At 43.8% G+C, this 18,942-nt stretch overlaps 1 protein-coding gene across 2 annotated transcripts in view; it reads right to left on the reverse strand.

Annotated features, from left to right (window-relative positions):
* RBM20 (RNA binding motif protein 20) overlaps nucleotides 1-18,942 on the reverse strand; it is a 117,374-nt gene that overhangs the window by 14,864 nt on the left and 83,568 nt on the right. Inside the window, exons 2-9 of one of the 2 annotated variants that reach the window (XM_064144412.1) lie at nucleotides 13,072-14,251; nucleotides 11,404-11,465; nucleotides 11,160-11,251; nucleotides 10,717-10,808; nucleotides 6,667-6,810; nucleotides 5,175-5,306; nucleotides 2,623-2,702; nucleotides 1,129-1,816 (exon numbers count right to left, since the gene is read on the reverse strand). In XM_064144412.1, coding sequence (XP_064000482.1) covers nucleotides 1,129-1,816; nucleotides 2,623-2,702; nucleotides 5,175-5,306; nucleotides 6,667-6,810; nucleotides 10,717-10,808; nucleotides 11,160-11,251; nucleotides 11,404-11,465; nucleotides 13,072-14,251 — 2,470 coding nt within the window. The remainder of the gene's footprint in view (nucleotides 1-1,128; nucleotides 1,817-2,622; nucleotides 2,703-5,174; nucleotides 5,307-6,666; nucleotides 6,811-10,716; nucleotides 10,809-11,159; nucleotides 11,252-11,403; nucleotides 11,466-13,071; nucleotides 14,252-18,942) is intronic. The other variant, XM_064144413.1, reaches the window with a different exon arrangement.

The following is an 18,942-nucleotide window of genomic DNA, read 5'->3' on the forward strand; positions in this document are numbered from 1 at the left end:
CACAGTGAAATACCAGCCAAAGAAGAAAGAGGACACAAGGTGGCACAGACACACATGTATGGCATGAGATAACATTGCAGTCTACCTCATGATACAAAGACTAGCTGAGTTACAAACCAGAGATTTCCACCAACCTTGCTTCCACATGAGAAGAATGAACACAAGGTCAGCTAAAAACAACCAAAGATGGCCCCAGCAGCACAAAGTCACAAGCTAGAGATGGACCCCTGGACAGCAAAGCAGCTCTGCAGCCTCCAGTGCCAGCAACCCTGGGGGTAGGTGGCATCAGTCTACCACCAGGGGGATACTGGGGGAAGCGAGGTGGGCCAAGAGCCGGTAATAAGATCCCCACTGAGTAGGGATATGAGCATAAGCTGTACTGGCACTGAATGGATACAGCATCTTCCTCTGTTCCCTCCACTTTTTTCCAGCGGAAAATCAAACCCACAAACACAGCCACTTTACAGACTGGGAGGAAATTTTACAGGTGAGGTGATTCAGTGGTTCTGCCATGGGAAGTGATTCCTGCCAGGGTTGAGGGTAGGGACATGTGATTAACAGAACTCAATTGCTCTGCTGAGTTCACAAAAAAGAAAATGTTCCCCATCAAAAGTTTATTCCTCATTTTAGCAGGATAATAACCAGTTCCCTTTATTGTCCTGCAAACATGCATCCTTCTAAACTGCCACTTCATTCCCAGATAACTTAATCCACGTCACAGGTAGCGGAAGGAGGTGACAGATACAGAGAAAACAGTTACAAAGTATGCTGCAGACTTAGAAGAGGGAACAGCAGAACAGTCATTACCTTGTGCACACAACCTGCATGCTAACAGCAGGTCGTCCGTTGGTTTTGTTGTGAATTGTCTCTCCCCTTCCTCTCACTGGTTATCCAGAGTTTCTGTCCATGTACCCAATACAAGGGGTAACAGACTTGCTTGATATAGGCAAAGGTGGATACAAGGTGACCTCCCTAATTCTGTTCTAAGATTATGTTCCCTGATTTTATCATAGCAAAACAATGTGTGTCACCAGGACCACACTCACAACTGATGGGACAAATGTTTCAGAAAATATATTAATTTAGCATTTACCTTCTTCCTACATATAGTTTAACATCACTATTTACCTCATTTTTGAGAGGTTTGGTTTCCTTCACATCACTGTCTTCAGCAGCAGCATCTTCCTCTTGGTCTTTTTCGGCTTTCTTCACTTTATTCTTATCACTTTGTTTTTGCCTGGAGCCCTCGGATGCTTTGCTGTGCTTCTGCTCAGCCACCTCGTCCCTGGCAGCATCCTCGCTGTAAGAGTGCCTGCGTTCCCTTGACTTGCCCTCTTCCTTTCTCTTCGATCTGCCAGGTAAATCCTGCTGCTGCCTCTGAAACTTGTCAGATTTTGACTTGGAGGTTTTTCGGTAGTAGTCATCTTCTCTGCTCTTGTAGCCAGATAAAGGGTGAAGGGAGCCAGGGGAACCACTCCTTAAATATTTTTCCCTGTGCCCCCTGCTTCCTTCAATCCGTTCATCCAAATCAAACTTGTCCAGCTGTCGGGAATAATGTTTCCTCTCATGTAACCATGTGTCAGTCCTGTCCCTCTTCTCATCCCCATTCTCTCGCCATTCTCTGCTGTCTCTGTCCTCTTCCCGTCGAGAATACGGAGACTGATCCCACGACTCCCTCCCATTTCCCCAGTCAGTCCTGCCAGTTCCCATCGGGCTGTGGGGTGAACTGCAGGAAGTAAAGCTGGGAGTGTGCGACCGGGGTGATAGGGAGCGGCTTATGGGGCTGCGAGAGCGGGGCCTCTCCGTGCCATACCTGCTGCAGAAGAAAAAGGTAGCTGTAACTGGCTGACCCACTGCAGTCTACCAAGTCCTTGTACACTAGAAACACATGGGGATGGCCTGGGTACTGTGAACCTGAGACCCCAGGCCTTTTACAGACATGCACTGCACAGCTGCAAACAGTGAACAGGAGAAAAGGCAGTGTCATATCCACAGAGCTTAACTAAATCCCCACAGATCTGTCAAGAATATATTCATTCATTCTTAAAAGGGTCTCATCAGGGGTCAGCATTAAAAGCTTATAACATGTTAATACTTTTACAATGACTCCAGTGTCTGTACCCTTAATGCCCACTCATCCAGGGCATCTCTGAGACAAGTGACAAAGGTCACCTGTCTAAAAGAGATGTTTTATGACTGCTTTTCCTTTTTTGCTGGAAGGTTCAGAAGCCAGCAGAACAAAATTATACTCAGTTACATTGTAACGTGAATCGACTCCTTCCCTCTAGGTCTCACAGAACTCTCATCCCTCACACTTTTCACTCAAGGGTGAAGAAAAGGGAATGGCCTTATGTTTGTGTTCTCCACTTGCCAGGCCTATTTTCTTAGTCATTATCAACAGTAGGAAATAGTTAATCTATTTTCATAACGTGCACAGTTTCAATTTGATCTCACTATATAGGCCCTGTGTCTACTACTGTTGTTTTAACAGTGACCCAAAGTGAAATCTCAATTAAGAAATCAAACGAGATAAGAAAAGGAAGCAGATGGATAATGCTTCTTCTGCCTGCAGAGTTGTGGTCTTATCCAGGTCCCAGTTTCAAACTATGGAGAAACCTTTACCTGTCTAATTCACGCATCAGGTCCCTCTCCCTCTGTGAGTGGATGTCCTGGATAATAGCAGCCACGTTCTTACCTGGTTTCTAAAAAAGACAAAAGCACTGTTTATCATGCTGCACTACTTTGCATGCTAATATAAGTGATTTGTCCTTCAGCTAACATCACCCATGCATCAATCAGTTATACCACTACTGAGAAATATTTGGTTTCAGTGTTGTGGTTACAGTCTTTTTTGCAGCTGGTATCTGAAGAGCATGATCAAAGCTTTCAAATGATACAAATGGAAAATGTACTCCATGACACTGTAGCACTGTCTCCTCCTATTTGGTTGTTCTAGCAGGCTTCAAAGACTAGCTTGGCCTTCCCTGATACACTTTACTTCAGAATATTTCCTAAAAATTGAGTGCAAGAGAAAAATAACCAAAGATTTTTTCTAATACCTAAGTTTTTCTCTCTGTCTCCTGCTTGCTCCTGGCTTCTCTGCTCTGCTGTGTCCTTGCATGCTGTTTGACTGATTTTCTTGTTTAGATTTGGAAAGGTAAAGGGCAGGAGGTAGAGACAGTGTGCTGGCTGTGACACAGCCTATTTGGCTCTGTGTGTCCAGGGGAGCATGGGTCTGCACAAGGGAGGAAAGAGGGGGCTGCAATATTTTACAAGGGGGTACTGTGCTGTTGTTGAACCATGAATATATCTGTACATGTTTATTGCCTTTTGTACTTTTACATTTACTTTACTTTTGTAAATATAATTTCATTTAATTTCCAGAATACTGAGTTAGTGTGGTGAATTTAGTCTGGAGGGTAAATTTCCTACTTGTTGAGTGGCAAATCCAACCCACAACAGTATAGCACAGTCTGTCTCCAGAATGCACTATCTGCTCTTCATCTCAGAGTTTACTTCATTCTGGAGTACAGCTCTAAAAGACTGTTTAGACACATGAGCTTCAGAAAAGCAAAGTGAACGGAAGATGTGTGCTAGAAGTGTTGAACACTTAAGATTAAAGCTTACATACAAAAGATGCACTACTCCAGACTGGAGTGCACACATTCTGTCAAATGCTTGGAGCATGGACAGCTGAGTAACATAATCATGTGGAAACTCAGAGCAGTTTATAGTGGTATTCCCTCTTTCATACTGCACTTTGTTTTTATCAAAGACAAAAGGCTTTTGCTTTTGTAGAGAAAAGTAGTTCCAAGACCTGAAAACTGCCATTAGAAAGATTGAAAATGTTCCTCAAATGTATGTAAACTACCATATTCCTGGGTAATTCCTATTTCACCTCATCTTAAGATGCATGATTTCCATCACCTTCAGTGTATCACACTAAGACAGACTGCCCCGGTTTATGAACACTTTGCAGCTCCTTTAAGTCTCTATAAACATTGTACATGTACAGGAGAGAAAGAGATATTTCCAAAGGTCAAACCAAAGCAATCTGAGTTACTTGTTTTTCCTCAAGGCTCTTAAAAAGCCCCTTAACCTCTTAAACTGGAACATTACAGAGTTATTTTATAAAATAACTTTGTGCTGTGGTAGGTAATATAATATGAAGCTTCTCATCTCTGCACTGCCAGTTCCAGTTCAAGTGTCCATGAAAAAAAAGCAAGCCAAATGTTGGAGAAATTCTTGTTAGCAGAGCACACAAGAACTGATAAACATGAGCAACCTGTGCTGGGAACGTCCTTGGATCCATCTTGGGAGCTTAGATAGCAGGCACAAGGAGTTTTCCCCCACATGCAGCTGTGGGGAGTGGAGTGCAGCTGCAGGTGGGCAGAGTTTAGCCAGCCCCAGAGGCTGCCCCTCAGATTGTTATGATATATTAACCTATGCATGCATTACATGTAACTCTGGACCCTCTGACTGTAACCAATCTTGGTGGAGCACGCCTCCAGCTAGAATGCATATAATTCACTGTATCACAGAAATAAAGTGGATTTGACCATCTAATCATATTGGTGAACAAAGAGTCATTTTCCCATAGCGCTCCACCGACTTATTCCAACAGCCAAACTCTTAGCATTACACTATATAAGCTTTCATATGCTCACGAGAGCACTGATTTTCAGATATCACTCAGGCATGCACAATGAGAGTGTGTCACACTCTACAGAAAGTCCAAAGACTATTAATTGAGGTCATTCACAAGAAAATCTAATCAGTGGGATGTTTAGCTCTTCCATCACTCTGTGGTGTAGAGAGTGTACTAGTATCTACAGTGCAGCAAGTGTGCAGCACACACTCCACTGCCCTGCAGGCTTAGTGCCTGACTAAAAAGATTGGACTGTCTTGTTTTTGCTGACATGTTGTATCTCACACATGACTGTGTTCTAGGCCTTTGGTAGACCAAGCAATATGAGGAGCTCTCACAGAAAGAAGCTTACAACAAAAACATCTATCAAAGCGTGAATGATTACTAACATAGTCATTAATTTGTCTTTTAAGTTTCCCATAATATTAAAACATTCATTAGAAATCAGTAATCAGACTTTTAGATGCATTCTTCCTAGGATGTGCAGTGGGAACTCAGGAAATTTGACTGGGAATGATTATCTTACCTTCAGCTGCAATTCCTTGTATCGTTTAGACATCCTAATAAGTAACTTGTCATCGTTTATCATAGCAGGCTTTTCTTTGTAGTACTGCACCATGGCTTGTGCTGCTTCACTGTAAGCCATTTCCAGAAAGGCCTAACACAAATGAGGAGAGTGTTAAGATCTACTACATCATTACAAATACAGAGTATAAGAGACAAAAGGCAGCACAGTTATTTTAATTTGGATTCTTCCCATGCAATACATCCTGATAGTACAGAACTGGGTAGCTTTCCAGCCCTGGAGCTGAAACAGTGATGCTCAGCTGTCAAAGCCAGGCAACTTTAGAAGCCAGTTGAGTTAAAAACTAAATGCCTGGAATCTAATCTTCCTTGATAGATGAAAAATATCAACTTTACCTCCCTTAGACACTAGTGCTTCTATGCAATTGTCAGCTGCAGATGTAGGACGCAGAACTGCAACACTGCAGCATACACTGCCCACCACGATTGTCACTTGTGTTGCAGAATTGAAAAGGTTCAGACAAAAGCATCAGAACAAAGCCAAAAAAAACAGCTGTAAAAAACTGAATGTTAACTAGCACTTTTATTTTCAAGAAGACTGCATGTGATGTGACTGCAGTTGAACTGGTCAAGGAATACACTCACAGCTATGTAGTGACTTCATTTGGAAACATTACAGTCTCATATATTGCCCATGGGTGTGGATTTTACATCCATCTGTGCTGCCTGCTGCAGGTATGTAAGAGGGTATTTGCTTGCCTTTCCAGTCTACTATCACTGGTAGACTTAAACTACATACACTAGACCAACTCCTACAATTCAGTACAGATTAAAAGGGAGTGAGTGAGGTGCCAGCAAGGGCACAGTCTCCTTTAGCACATGTGCACCAGATCACCCGTGGCCTGGGTGGTTCTGCCACCAGCCTCTGCCTGCAGTTCTACCATTGCAGGATTTGCCACTGCTGTAACAACTGTTCTGCAAACAGTGCAGGACAGCTGAACCAGGCTAGAGCACAACTCAGTCTTCAGTGCTCAGTTCAGCTCCAAGTGTACAACTAAGAAAGCAATAAAAACCTCCCCAACTTTTAGGGAAATTAACCCTAAAAACATGCTGAGAGAAGCAGAACAAGTTACTAACTTCTAAAAAATAATCATTGTCATTATAAATACTATTATTAAAAGTACAGTTTTACAACACTGCATCACAGAGATTCCTGGGGTTTATAAACAAGGACTATGGGGAAGTGGCCATCATCTCGTTCTGCCAATGCCACTTTTCTTCACTTCAAGAGCAGGCTTCACATATTTAAGTTGCTATTACAACATCCCCCCCACCCAAAAAAAACCCCAACACCCAAAAACCAAATAAAAAACCCCAACAACCCATAAACAAACAAAAAAAACCACCAAAAGATATTTTCTCCAAAGCATCTTCATGTCAATATGTCTTTATGCCAGCAGACATCAGTACCACTGACCTCAAATGCACAATACCTGATTAGTAGATTTCATGAGGATATAGTTGGTGACCTTTCCAAACGGGAGGCCCAGGTTAATGACATCATTCTCTGTGCAGCTTCCCTCAGGGAGGTTACAGATGTGAACAACGCGACCCAGTGTAGATTTCCTCTGGGGAAACTGGTGGGGGGTGAAAAATCATCTCAATACAATGTTTTTTTCATCTAGATACTAGAAAAAATCTTATTATTTCTGCAAAAAAAAAGGTGAAATGCCCTATTCTGTATACATGTTATTAAGGACAAATAACCCTCTTTAAAACCTTGCATTTTAACATCTTGAATTAGAAATATGAACAGGAAGGGAAATGTTTAACTGCAGTGCAGCTGGCAGTGGAAGAGATGCTCTCATGCAAACAGGATTAATGCTGCTGCTGCAGAAGCTACCTTGCCACCTCAAATCTAATGGACTCCAGAGCTTCAGCTCCCTGGCATGTCACAGGAAGAGGCCACTGCACTGTAATAAGCCCCAGAGAGAGTTTAGAAGCCCCTCACTGTGAAGACAGAGGGTATCCCTGCTATTGGAATGCCTTGGCCTCTCCTGCTGAGCTCCTTGTGAGGTCAGAGGCAAAAGTGACTCTGCTTAACTCGTGGGAGAACAATAGAGTAGTACCTCAGGTTGGAAACCCTGCTACTTTTCCCTGTTGCTGCAAAAAAGACACCGTAGGAAGGACTTCTTTCCTGGAGAGACAGTGGCTATTGGACAAGCAGAGAGGCAAAGCTCCTGAGCAGGGCTGGCACAGGCACATGGAATGGGTGCAGTAATCACCTCCCAAGGGTGGAAGTCTATTTTGGAGCGCTGGTGCAGTTCCCAAAGTGCCACCCATCTCTCTGACAGGGAAAGCAGGCTCTACACTCCTTATGCAAAAAGGCTTCAGGGTATACTGAGAAAAGAACATAATTTATCCCAACTAATGACAGGTAAAACATTGTTTACACACAATTAAGTCTTCCTAGACTACTTCCTATTTATGATCTCTGCTGCTAGGATTTTACCGAAGAAGTATCTCTTCCTTCAGTCAAAATTGTGCCATTCAAGGGAAGATACAAATCACGTAATCTTGTGGGATCAAGTTCACCAGAGCCATCACAAATGTTTGGCTTGTCAGCAAGTTCACAAGTTAGAGAGCTAATGTTATCCTATTTACACCTTCATCCCATTACCTTCCCCCCAGGCTTCACCACTTAACCATTTGTTTATTTTTGCTGCAACAAGACCCTCTATTATACAGTCGTCTGCTATTTAAGCTTATATCTTACAGAGCCTGCCCAAGTGCAAAAGTGCCAAATTCCAGAAGTAAGATTTTCTCTGGCAGAAAAATAATAAACACTTGATCCTGAAAAAGACAAAGCAACTTCAACTTCACTTGAATAGAAAAGGAAGTGTTTGTGTGTATCTGGCACAGCAGACCATAACACATAACAAGTACAGCTAACAGAGGAAAAGGAAACTTTTCTAACAGCAAATGCAGTCCCAGTGTAGAATACCCCAGGTCACCTGGCACCTTCTGCTTGTTTTTGTCAGCTCTTTTAAGAGATGGCATGTTAGGAGTCTATGGGACTAGGAAGACATAGCTGCTCCCTACATAGGCTGCAGAGCCCATGTTCAGATAGATATGTGCTCAACACTACATTAAATCAAAGGACTGCATGTTACCACCTTCTCATAATTGGCAATGTCTTAAAGTGCTACACCATAAATCTGCTGTAATTCATGATTATGAAGTGGTCACACACTCATACCAGAAGTCAGTGGGCTGTACCAAGCAATAATCTTGTCAGCTGATTGAAGTTAAATTAGATCCATTCATTAAACAGAGCTGTAAATCACAGCCAGGAAAGGAGTATACACCTTCTGTATACACAATCAGGAAGTTAAGAGGAGCTGTTGTGTGTCAAGTGTTGAATGTGATTTTCAATAAGGCTTAATAAGTTAACGTACTTTGCAACCAGTGTCTACGGGAGTTTACCAATGCAGTTGTACAGCTGCTACAAAAGCAATGCCCCTCGTACCATCTGCCGTATTATTTCATCAGTCCAACTTGTGTGGGGATTTTTTTTGTTGATTTTTTTTGTTGTTTTTATTATAGGATTTTTATTCAATTTTTTGTTTGTTACCTGTTTTTCAAATTCATTAACCCTTTCTTGATCTTTGCATAAATCTTTTCTAAAGATAAGCAACTGACAGTCCCATCCCTCTCATGCCAAGGGGGATGTCTGAATGAAGACTTGCAGCACTATCCTTCTCCTAAAGGCAAATACAGAGTTACTTGCAGATGGACAGCGTGGAGCAAGCTCTTCCAGAAATCTGAACACTTTGTTTATGATTACATAGAGGGCCAAGTATAGTCTCTCACTGCTCAGTTAAATGGCAGCAGCTTAGCTGAAAGTGAATACTACCGTGTGCAAAGGTGTAATAAATTATAAGCCACCTGGGTCGTGGCATGAATGACAGCTGGCAAATTGAATCTTAGCACCTCTAATATAGCTCCTTGTCCTGATGAGCTTCTGAAGAAAAAAAAAAGATGGTTTACTGTATCAAGGAAAATCAGAGTTATTGTTTCTTTTATCTCTCATAGTGCCACAGGTCATTCAGAAGGAGAACTTCTGCAGGCAGCTTAAATGATAAATAGTGACAGATTCTGAGGAGAAATGATACTGGTATTAGCAGTAATTTCATTTGTTGTGAGGTTGACAGGCATGATGAAAAGGAACATTCCTCTGCACCCGCTGCTACTCCACCTCTGACCTTGGAGGCAGCTGTCATGATCAGCTCAGCTCTTTGCTCCCCTGCACACAGCGTCTGTGACAGGCAGAAGCTAAAACCCCTTCAAATAACCTCTTGCAGAGCAAAACCACACAGTAGAAAATTGATTAGATTAAACAAATCTGGATGATGTTTCTGTAAGCAATGCCTGATGTGAACTGTAGTGGCACAGGGACACAAGTCAGCCTGGCTTTCCAGAGTGTCTGAGACCACATCAGGGTTTATACACAAAAATTAACAAGGTGAAAACTTGAACCCCTGGATTACTACTGCTATTCCATGTATGCCCTAACATGAATCCTTGATGTCTCCAGCTTTAATTGTAGCTTCCTAATATATGCTGAGCTCTGTTTTAACCCTAGCAACTTTCTCCTTCCAGATTTGCTTATATATGTCTTTTTTTCACCCTTGTTTTGCTTTTTTTGTGTTGTTTTGTTTTGGTGTGGTTTGGGTTTGTTATTGTTTATTTTGTTGGTGTTTTTTTGTGTGTGTGTTTGGTGTTATTTTTTTCTCTTCTGAAATCCTACTTTGTCAGTGTAAGAATCACTTTTTTTTTTTCCCTGACATATTTTGATTATTGGGCTAGGAATTCAAGTCCATGTTAAAGCAGGGACTTGTTTTGAATGCACAGGTGACTAATAAATGTAAACCATGCAAAGCTGTACATTAAGGCAAACTGGCTGAAAGACTACCAGTGACAGCAGATGATTTACATAGTACACTAAGATAAAACAAATGAAACTTAGTCTAGTATGATGAATTGATCTGAGACCCTCAGGTGAGTAACAGTGATGCTGCAGTCACTAATGCTACATAGGAGAGGGACCCCAGCATGGGATAGGCAGGGAGCAATTACTACAAACAGATAACTTGAGATGGAAGGTTGCTTGCTGGGATGGATATGCAAAGTAAGTAAAAGCTAATATGAATATTTATTCCAAGACAAAACTGATTTCTTGCGCTGAGGACTCAGAAAGCGAGGGGGGGGAAGTCAGTGGGATACAGACAAAACTATTTACCCTTCTCCACAAATCTCTTTAACAAGCAAACAAACTTTTGGCCCTGGAAAATAAACAAAAAACCTACAACCAAGCTCTGACCTGGTCAAAATCTAAAGCATAAAAGAGCAGCAGGGAAGCTGAAATAACAGACTAAACATTATTGTCTAAAAGTAAGCCTTCATGGTTTTATTTCAAGTTAGTAGTGGCTTCTACAGGAATCTCAACAGAGAGATTAATTTGCTTAGTTACTCAATCTTACCCCTGATGAAGGAGAAGAAAATGTAGGACCTGGCTGCCCAAAGGATCTTGCTGATGTAGTGATAAATGATGCGCCGACATTTGGTGGATAATCTAAATAAGAGATTACACACATTTCATGACAGTCTTGACTTGCTCGATAAGCAATGCCTTATGACATAATAATTAAGTCCATAGCCTCCACAACAAATTACGCACTGTTTTGTTGCACTGTGAGAACATGTCATTGTTTGAAAGAAAAATAACTTCATGCTTTGAAAGGCACAGTATTGGCTTTTTTAGAGGCACAACCTCTAGTTTTCATTAGAAACTTGTATCACGTTTCATTTTAAATGACTACTTCTTCACTGAGATCGATTTCCCTTTCAATTAAACAAACAAACAACCCAAAACAAAACCAACAAGCAAACAGTGAGTTTAACTATTGCATAGCCAGCCATTCACCTTCGATACTAGATGGATTAAAAACTGCTGCATTGTTTGGTGATAAATGCAATGCTCCATCTGCTGAGTTCAACACACAACGAATACCAGTGCTGGAAAAGAAAGAAGAGAGTTTCAGGAGCATGTATAATGTGCCATAAATAGTAAAGAACAATTAGACAGTTAATTCCCATATAAAGCTGCTGAAGTAAGGAATGCTCAGTTAGAAATTCAGTTGGAAGACTGTGTCTAAAGTAATACTTACTTATCTGAAAAAGCCATACATTTTTGGATGTGAAGACTTCCTTTAATGTGCTGATCCCAATCCTATGTTGAAACAGAGAAACAGTGAGCATTGGAAAAATCCCAGGACAAAGTCACAAGAGACTGCTTCTCCAGTCAATTTACCTTATTCTAAAAAACAGGTTCTGATGATCAAACTGTGTGATTCTGGAATGAATGCATGCACCTTCACCCAATGCATTTACTGGTTTGTGATCTTCAGGTTAAATCATTCAGTTGCTTTACAAAAAGAGAGCTGCTCTGCATTAGATTTTAAATCCAGTGTATTTCCATTCATTCAGTTACTTCAGTCTAGCTGAAAAAGCTCGTTCTGCAAGGCACTGAGCACCCTCAACTCCTGCACTGTCCATAAAGAATGTGCTAAGCACACAAGGGCAGCCAGGACAACGCTTGCTCGTTGCAGGAGATTAGCAAAATCTGTCCAAGTACATTTAGCTGTTTACACTTCTACGATGTAAATAAGGCAGCGTATGAAACACCAGCCAGCAAATCATCCAAAACACGCTGTAATGACATCTCCCCTGCCCTTTTTGAACGTTTCATGAAACAAACCTGAATACTCAGCATGCCCTAGATAAAGCCTACTTTTGACCAGCCCTGTAGCTGCACAAACCACAGCAAACCTTTTACAAGTAGCTGCTCAAACATTAAAAGTGAAAAATGACAGAGCAAATATATACAAATATCCCAAAGGCCCATGGCATTCAAGTATCAAATATGATTTCATTTGCTGGCTATCTTCCTTCTACATAAATGCTGTTGTGACATCTTTGTCAGGACAGAGACAGTGTGAAAACAACTGCCTTTGTGGTTAGATGCTGGTCCTGTGATGTGATGAGAAAGCCTGTGAGGACTTGTTGAGCAGGGCTCACCAGGAGACCAGAACAACCCCAGTCAGCCCACAATTGGTTGTAGGGCTCCAGACCTAAGCTATATAATGTGATCTAGCACACAGGCTCTCGGGCAAACTGGAAAGCTGCTTTTTGAGGGTAAAGTTGAATTTGGAGCTCCCTTGGCAGCACGAATAGAGAAGTGGGAGCATGTTCTAAATCACATCTGCTGAGCTTGCTTTCAAGCCAAAGTCACCAGGGACCCTGAGCCTAAATTTTCTTTAGAGGTAGTAGAAAAAGTGATCCCGACAGAGGAATTATGAAAACTCACTGTTTTGTTTAAGCTATCTGTTTCCACAAGGCTGTTAGGGGGAGTTGTTTGGGATCAGAAATGCCAAGTGAAAGGGAAAGGCAGACAAAATTACAGATGTGTGTTTATAACACCAGCCTGAGAACTGGGAGATCAGCTTCAAGCTCCTCCTCCCCTCACTTCGAGCCCAGGAGACGAGCTGCGACCCCAGCCCAGACCTCACGTTTCTCACGCCAGCACTGTAATCTCACCATCTTTCACAGCAAGATGCGGAACAAAACCACATCTTGATACCCCAGTAACTGCCACAAAACAGATGTACGACACCCTAAGCTAAACTGTGGCCCTTTGTTTCCACTTCTCTCAGGGCACCTCTGCAGCAATGGATGCGGGTGGCAAGGGGCGGCAGCAGCCTGTGGCCGGATCCATCACCAGGCAGGTTGCTCAAGGGTCCAAACCATGCCCCAGGGGGTGCTTTAAACCCACTCACCTTCAGATCGAAGATCTTCTTGTCACAGAGGGTGCAGACGTGGGGGAAGTGGAGTGGGGCCGTGCCGTGGAGGTCGCCCAACTGGTGCGGCGGCAGGGAGCGGGCGGGCAGGTCAGGCACACCCCCGCTCCGCTCCTCCTTCTGCCTCATGCGAGGGCTGCCGAAGCTCTGCTTGCTGTGGTTGAGGCGGCCGAAGGCTGGGGGGGTGGCTGCACTGAACTTTGTGTCAGGTGTCGGCTCTTCAGGGTTGTAGATCTCGTTTCTTATTTCATACTGCTGCTGACTTGCTGACGGCCACAGGCTGTCGCCGGGCATGAGGTCAGGCTTGTTTTGGCTGGAGAAATTAGGGATATTTTCCCACTGGTTGCTTGTACTGCTGCCATGCAAGACAGGGCCAGGCTCTCCTTTCGGATGGGAGCTGGCGTGCGGGTCGCTGGGGAAGGGCCGTGCTGCTCCATGCTGTGCCGCTGCTCCGTAGGCCTCCTTGGGAAAGGCCACCGCTGCCTCCTGCTGCAGCTGGTTGGGAGCCCCAAAGTGACCCTCGTAGCGTGGCCCCGTCACTGAGGAGGCTGCATGGGCCCCGCCGGCAAGGAAGCCGTGCTGGCCAGGCTGGTCCCCCTCCAAGGTGTATGCCTGAGGGGTGGCAGCGGTAGTGTTTTGCTTGTTGTACTCATAAAAGCCCCCCACAGCAGCAGAACTGGAGGCACCTGCCTTGTTTAGACCCACCACCATGGGTTGCTGGCCAGAGGCTGGAGCCATGACACCTCCAAAGGGACTCATGACAATGGCGTTGGGGGTCTGAGCCTGGACAGGACCCAGGCCACCTCCTGGTGTGGCTAAGGCTGGGGTCTGGGCCGGAAAGGCAATGCCACCAGAGGGGAACCTTGTGCTGGCAATGTTGGGCCCCTGTGGTGGTCCTGCAGCATGGCCCTGTGGGGTGTTCATCATGGTGGGGTGCCTCAGCTGGTTGAAGAGTGGCTGAGACATGGCCACTTTGGAGAGCACCTGGTTGAGGACAGTGGCAGCAGCTGGGTTGTTGGTGACGGCAGTCTGAGCCAACTTCAGCCTGTGGAGCGTGAGCTGTGCCTGGAGCTGCGCCAGCTGCAGGCTTGCCGGCGAGGGGAGCAGGGGGCTCGGGGCACCAACAGAGAATGGACTCTTCTCCAGGAGCTTGGCAGCACTGCAAAGGATCAAGATCTGGGTTAGTGGAATTCTCCTGACATCTGCCTGTGCTCATTCCTTCTAAAGCCTGGCACGGGATGCACAGTCATTTCTGGAGATTTAGCTTATCCCAGGGAAAGCAAGGTGGCACCTAACGAGGTAGCCATAACTAGCCATCTTCCCTTCAACATCTACTGCCACATCCCTTTCAACCAGAAAGTTACTAGAAAGACAACTATGTGAAACATCTTTCTTTAAAACACAGGCCTTCAGCTTATTTTCAACACCCCTACAACTTACACCTCCAAGGCAGACCACAAGCAGTGGCAACACAAGCCCCACATTCATGGCTTCTCTCTTTTCTGCATTTTATGCCACCTCTCACCTTCCTGCTGAGGCATTGCTGCTCCTAACCGATTACTGCCTTTTCCCACAGAGCAGGGGGACACCAAATGGGACTGTAAGCCAGCCCTGCAGGTACTTCACACTTAGCACGCTATCTGCCTGCATAAAGCCAGATGAAATACACACACATTTATTTTAACTGTTTACAGTTCTCATGTAATTACTATGCACAGCAGCCTGTTTTGTAACAGGCTTCTGCACAAGCCCGTGCAGATGCAAATACAGAGGGATAAAAGACCTGAATCATTTGCCAGAAGCTGGAGCAACTACAAACAAACCATCCTGAAGAGTTTTCTCAGTTCAGCTGGATTGTAAAGCAAAATCTCTGCAGTGCCAGCTGGTAAAAATTAAAGTCTTTATAGAGGCATATTCAGTGTTCTCCTTCAAGTCTCGTACATGGGATGAATAAATTATGACTAAATCATCTGCTTGAATTCTAGAGCTGGGAAAATAGGAGATTATATTTTCAGGTGTATGGTGATTTCTGACTTTAGCAAGCAGCTTTGAGACATCTCATGAGTACACAGCACCACCACCACCAACTCTTTCTCCCCCTAACACATCAAACTCTGCAAACATAAACCATGAAAAACTAAAGCAAAATGAGTAAAGCCTAACAAAGTTAAAAGCAGGAGAAATGTTACAGCAGAAAATATTAGACAGCACTAACTTCAGGCAGCTGTGCCCCCACTGCTTTTACTGCCCTCCCTGCACCTTTCCACCATGCCAGCAGCCTCATCTGTGGCATAGTCAGCCTGGTCCACATGTGCAAACACCACTCATACTCCCTCCCTACGTTATGCTGCCTGTGCTTGGATACATCATCCATTTTCATGTCCCTACTAGAAAAATGTTAGCCATCACTTTTTCCACCACCAAGAGCCTCTGCTCATGGCTGGCACAGCTATTCAGCACATTACAAATGGCTGTTCACTCTGAAAATGAGAGCAGAGAGCACTTAGTAACAGGGATGTGGTCCAAAGCTCAATTAATTTATATTGTAAAAACGTATTAAGTTTCAATTTAGGCCTTTCAAAGCAGCAGGAGCTATCCATCAACCACCACGCAAGCCTCACTGTTAATAATTGGCCAATTTGCTAAACTGCATGGATGAAGTTGTAGTTAATGACAAATGTCTTGTCAGCATGCTACATTTGAAAACCACAAATTAGGAAAACATCTGCTTAAATCCAACGTATGACTAAGAGAAAATGAATGGGTTTCATATTTAACATTTAACTTCCACTAACAACTGCAAGGCACATCTGTCTCCCAAAATACAGAGCGCCGTTTGGGTAAGTGCATCGTTATGTAATGACGAGACTCCCTGCCAGCACAAGCTGACACCAGCGTGCTTCGGAGCTGAGGTGCCTTTTGTTTCCCTGTGTGCTTCCATCAGTTATTCTTTGCCTTGCACTTACAGTGCAACTTGCTGTAAATTTTCGATGAGAGCCAGGGCATAAACAGTCAAAACAACACGGAGGCGCTCAGAAATCTCAGCCCTAGAGATGCTGACGACGCACAAAAGCTACCAAGGAGCCCTGCGGGGGGCGAGGGGCTCTGCTAGGAGAGGATCTCATACCATTGTGCACACTGTTGTCACTGCTGGGGAACGTAGCACGGTCTTGTGCCCGGGCTGTACTGTACCATCGGCATCTGGAGCGTACTGGTGCTGCGTGGGACTTGCCACAGCCCTTGGCAACTGCTTCATTTTACAGCTGGTTATACCTCTTGTATGCTAAGCAAGCCATAAAATTCGTTTGAAAAGTCGTATAGGGCATGCAAATGCATATAGAGCATGCCCAGTGGTCTTAAAATAAAAAGAAAAGCCATCAGCCAGCATATGATGTTTTCAGGCTCAGGAGCTGCAGATGACTCCTGCACCCAGCAATTTAATTCCACTGAGCCGCAAGCCTACGCAGCAGAGTGCATATCCCGACAGCTGCAGCTGCTTCCCAACTCTGGTGACTACCTGCTGGTCATACACACAGACTCCCTCTCACCAGTGAAACCAGCTCACTTGACACTGTCGCAATGAAGCTCCCTTAGTCTCCTCTTATTTTGACCAACTTTGGAGCACTACCTCTATGAAAGCCTGCCAGCACCTAAGTAGTGCCCTGCCTGAGATTGCCATGGCTGGGCCTGCCTGAGGCACTTGCTGCTCCCCAGCTTTGCAATCATTTCTGGGCTCTGCATCTGGGCATGGGGAATGCCTGGGCTGCCTCTGGTCAACTCTGTCCAACAGCTTTTGGGTCCTGCTGTGGAGCAGGACAGCACCCTGTTCCCTGCCGCTTTCATTCCTGGATTGCAAGCAAGCAGCAGGGAAGGCTAGGGGTCTGCAAGGAGCCCCAGCAGAAAAAAACAGATGCTATAAGGAGAAACTGCAGCCTCCAAGCCACATGTAGAGGGACAGAATTAGTGAGGAGGGTTGCTCCCATGCACCAATAGGTTAGAAGTGGCCACAGCTTCAAAATCCATCTGTCTGTTGTGAATTTCCAGATTTCAAGGTGTTTCAGGTTGCAGGCACTATCTACCCACAGCACAAACAGAATATTCTATCATCTAATCAAGACAAAGAAGGAAGTTCATGCTCATGGATCAGTGAGAATAGCAGATACACAGATGGGAGGTTGAGGGGAAGAGCTGTGTATAAAGTATCTTTTAGAGCAACACCCAAATTTGAGGATTTCTATTCCGTTATGAATTGTAGCATAAGAGGCTTTGAAAATGTCTTTCCCTCTTTCTGTTATACAATCATAATATTTATGCACTTCATAATACAATTTAGCAAATAATTCTGCTACAGTTTTACTGAACTATGAGAAACTGCAAATGTGAAGATAGCACTCAGCTAAGCCATTCTGCAGGGGCCATTCACCACTTGTACACACACGCACCTCCCACCTCGGCTAGTCCTCAGGTTACGAAAACGCAGCCCCCACCTCCTAGTGGGGGGTCTCTGCCACAAGACGATTCAAAGCAGCTGAATGAAGCTCTCATTCTCCATTGAGCGCCCTGGGATTTCGCCCACGTCAGCCAAAGTTAGCTCCATCCCGTGTAAAACGTTCCCAATTACAGGGTCAGCAATGCAAAAAGTAAACTGAAGATGTCCTCTTCATTTATTTATTTAACATGAGTTGTACAGCTGGGCTATGCCAGCAGTGTCTTAGCACGACCAGGAAAGCCAGAAGCAATCTTTCTTTACCAAAACAAGGACAGACAGGAGTGCTGGTACACAGCTTCCACAAAGAAAGCCATAAAACAGGCAAGATTTTGCACAGCTCTAGGAGACAGGAGTCAAAGATACACATCGACTGCTACAATGTTCACAACGAGATTACAAACACTATCGGCAAAGGCTATATTGCTATAAATCAATTCAACCCTTTTGCTATCCCTGTAATCTATTATGCTCTTAGCATCCAAGGCCAGCAAGCAATACAGAGTGTCACAGATAAAACATTTAGATGGCAGGATTATTCGGGTAATCCTCTCTGCAAGAGTGATGAAAAGGTTGAACACAACACACGCCTGCTAGAACAAATCGACAACCTGGGGCTTGATTTTCAAATGCCAGCATTAAGGATTTTGAAATGTTGCACAGCACTTTATTTAAGAAATAAATTTAAACATCTGAACTAATAAAGTTATGACGTTAGCTGCAGCTGTTTGTTTAGGAACTATTTATACTCACCAATATTTGAAATACCGCATAGAGCGTGAATTTGAATGCTTAAAACCCCAATAGACTCATTTATAGAAGTGCAGAATTTGTTTTCTTTCTTCTAAGGTTTTTACATTCCCTCCCTGGTGACACATTTGAGTTCAGATATAGTTAGGTCTACCTTTCAAATCTTTGAAAGATAATTTTGGCATTTCCCCCCCCCAAAAAATGTGCACTGCTTTTCCAAGCACAGGATTAGAGATGAGACCATATTTGCAATAGCATGCTGGCTTTTTGTCCATTAAAGCTGTTTCTGAAACTACTGTTCCAACAGTTAGCAAACTTTACGTTTTTAATTTGGGACTTTTGAATACATCAAAGACAGAGGCAGAGAAACATTCAGGTTGAAAAAGACCCTCAGTATCACCAAGTCCAAGTGATAAGACAACCATTTCCTAATTATCCAAACACAAAATCAGTTATATTCTGTTACACAGAAGTCTGAATCTCCCTTTCCTGTAATGTGCCACTTACTCAAAACACAGGAGGCTGCCTGCTCTAAAACTCACACAGAACAATTCCAGCTGTACTAAAAAAGCAAATAAAAAGCCTTTTAAAAAGAATGGTTTCATTGTCATATA

The sequence above is a fragment of the Pogoniulus pusillus genome, chromosome 6, assembly GCF_015220805.1.
Source record: "Pogoniulus pusillus isolate bPogPus1 chromosome 6, bPogPus1.pri, whole genome shotgun sequence".
NCBI classification, from domain to species: Eukaryota; Metazoa; Chordata; class Aves; order Piciformes; family Lybiidae; genus Pogoniulus; species Pogoniulus pusillus.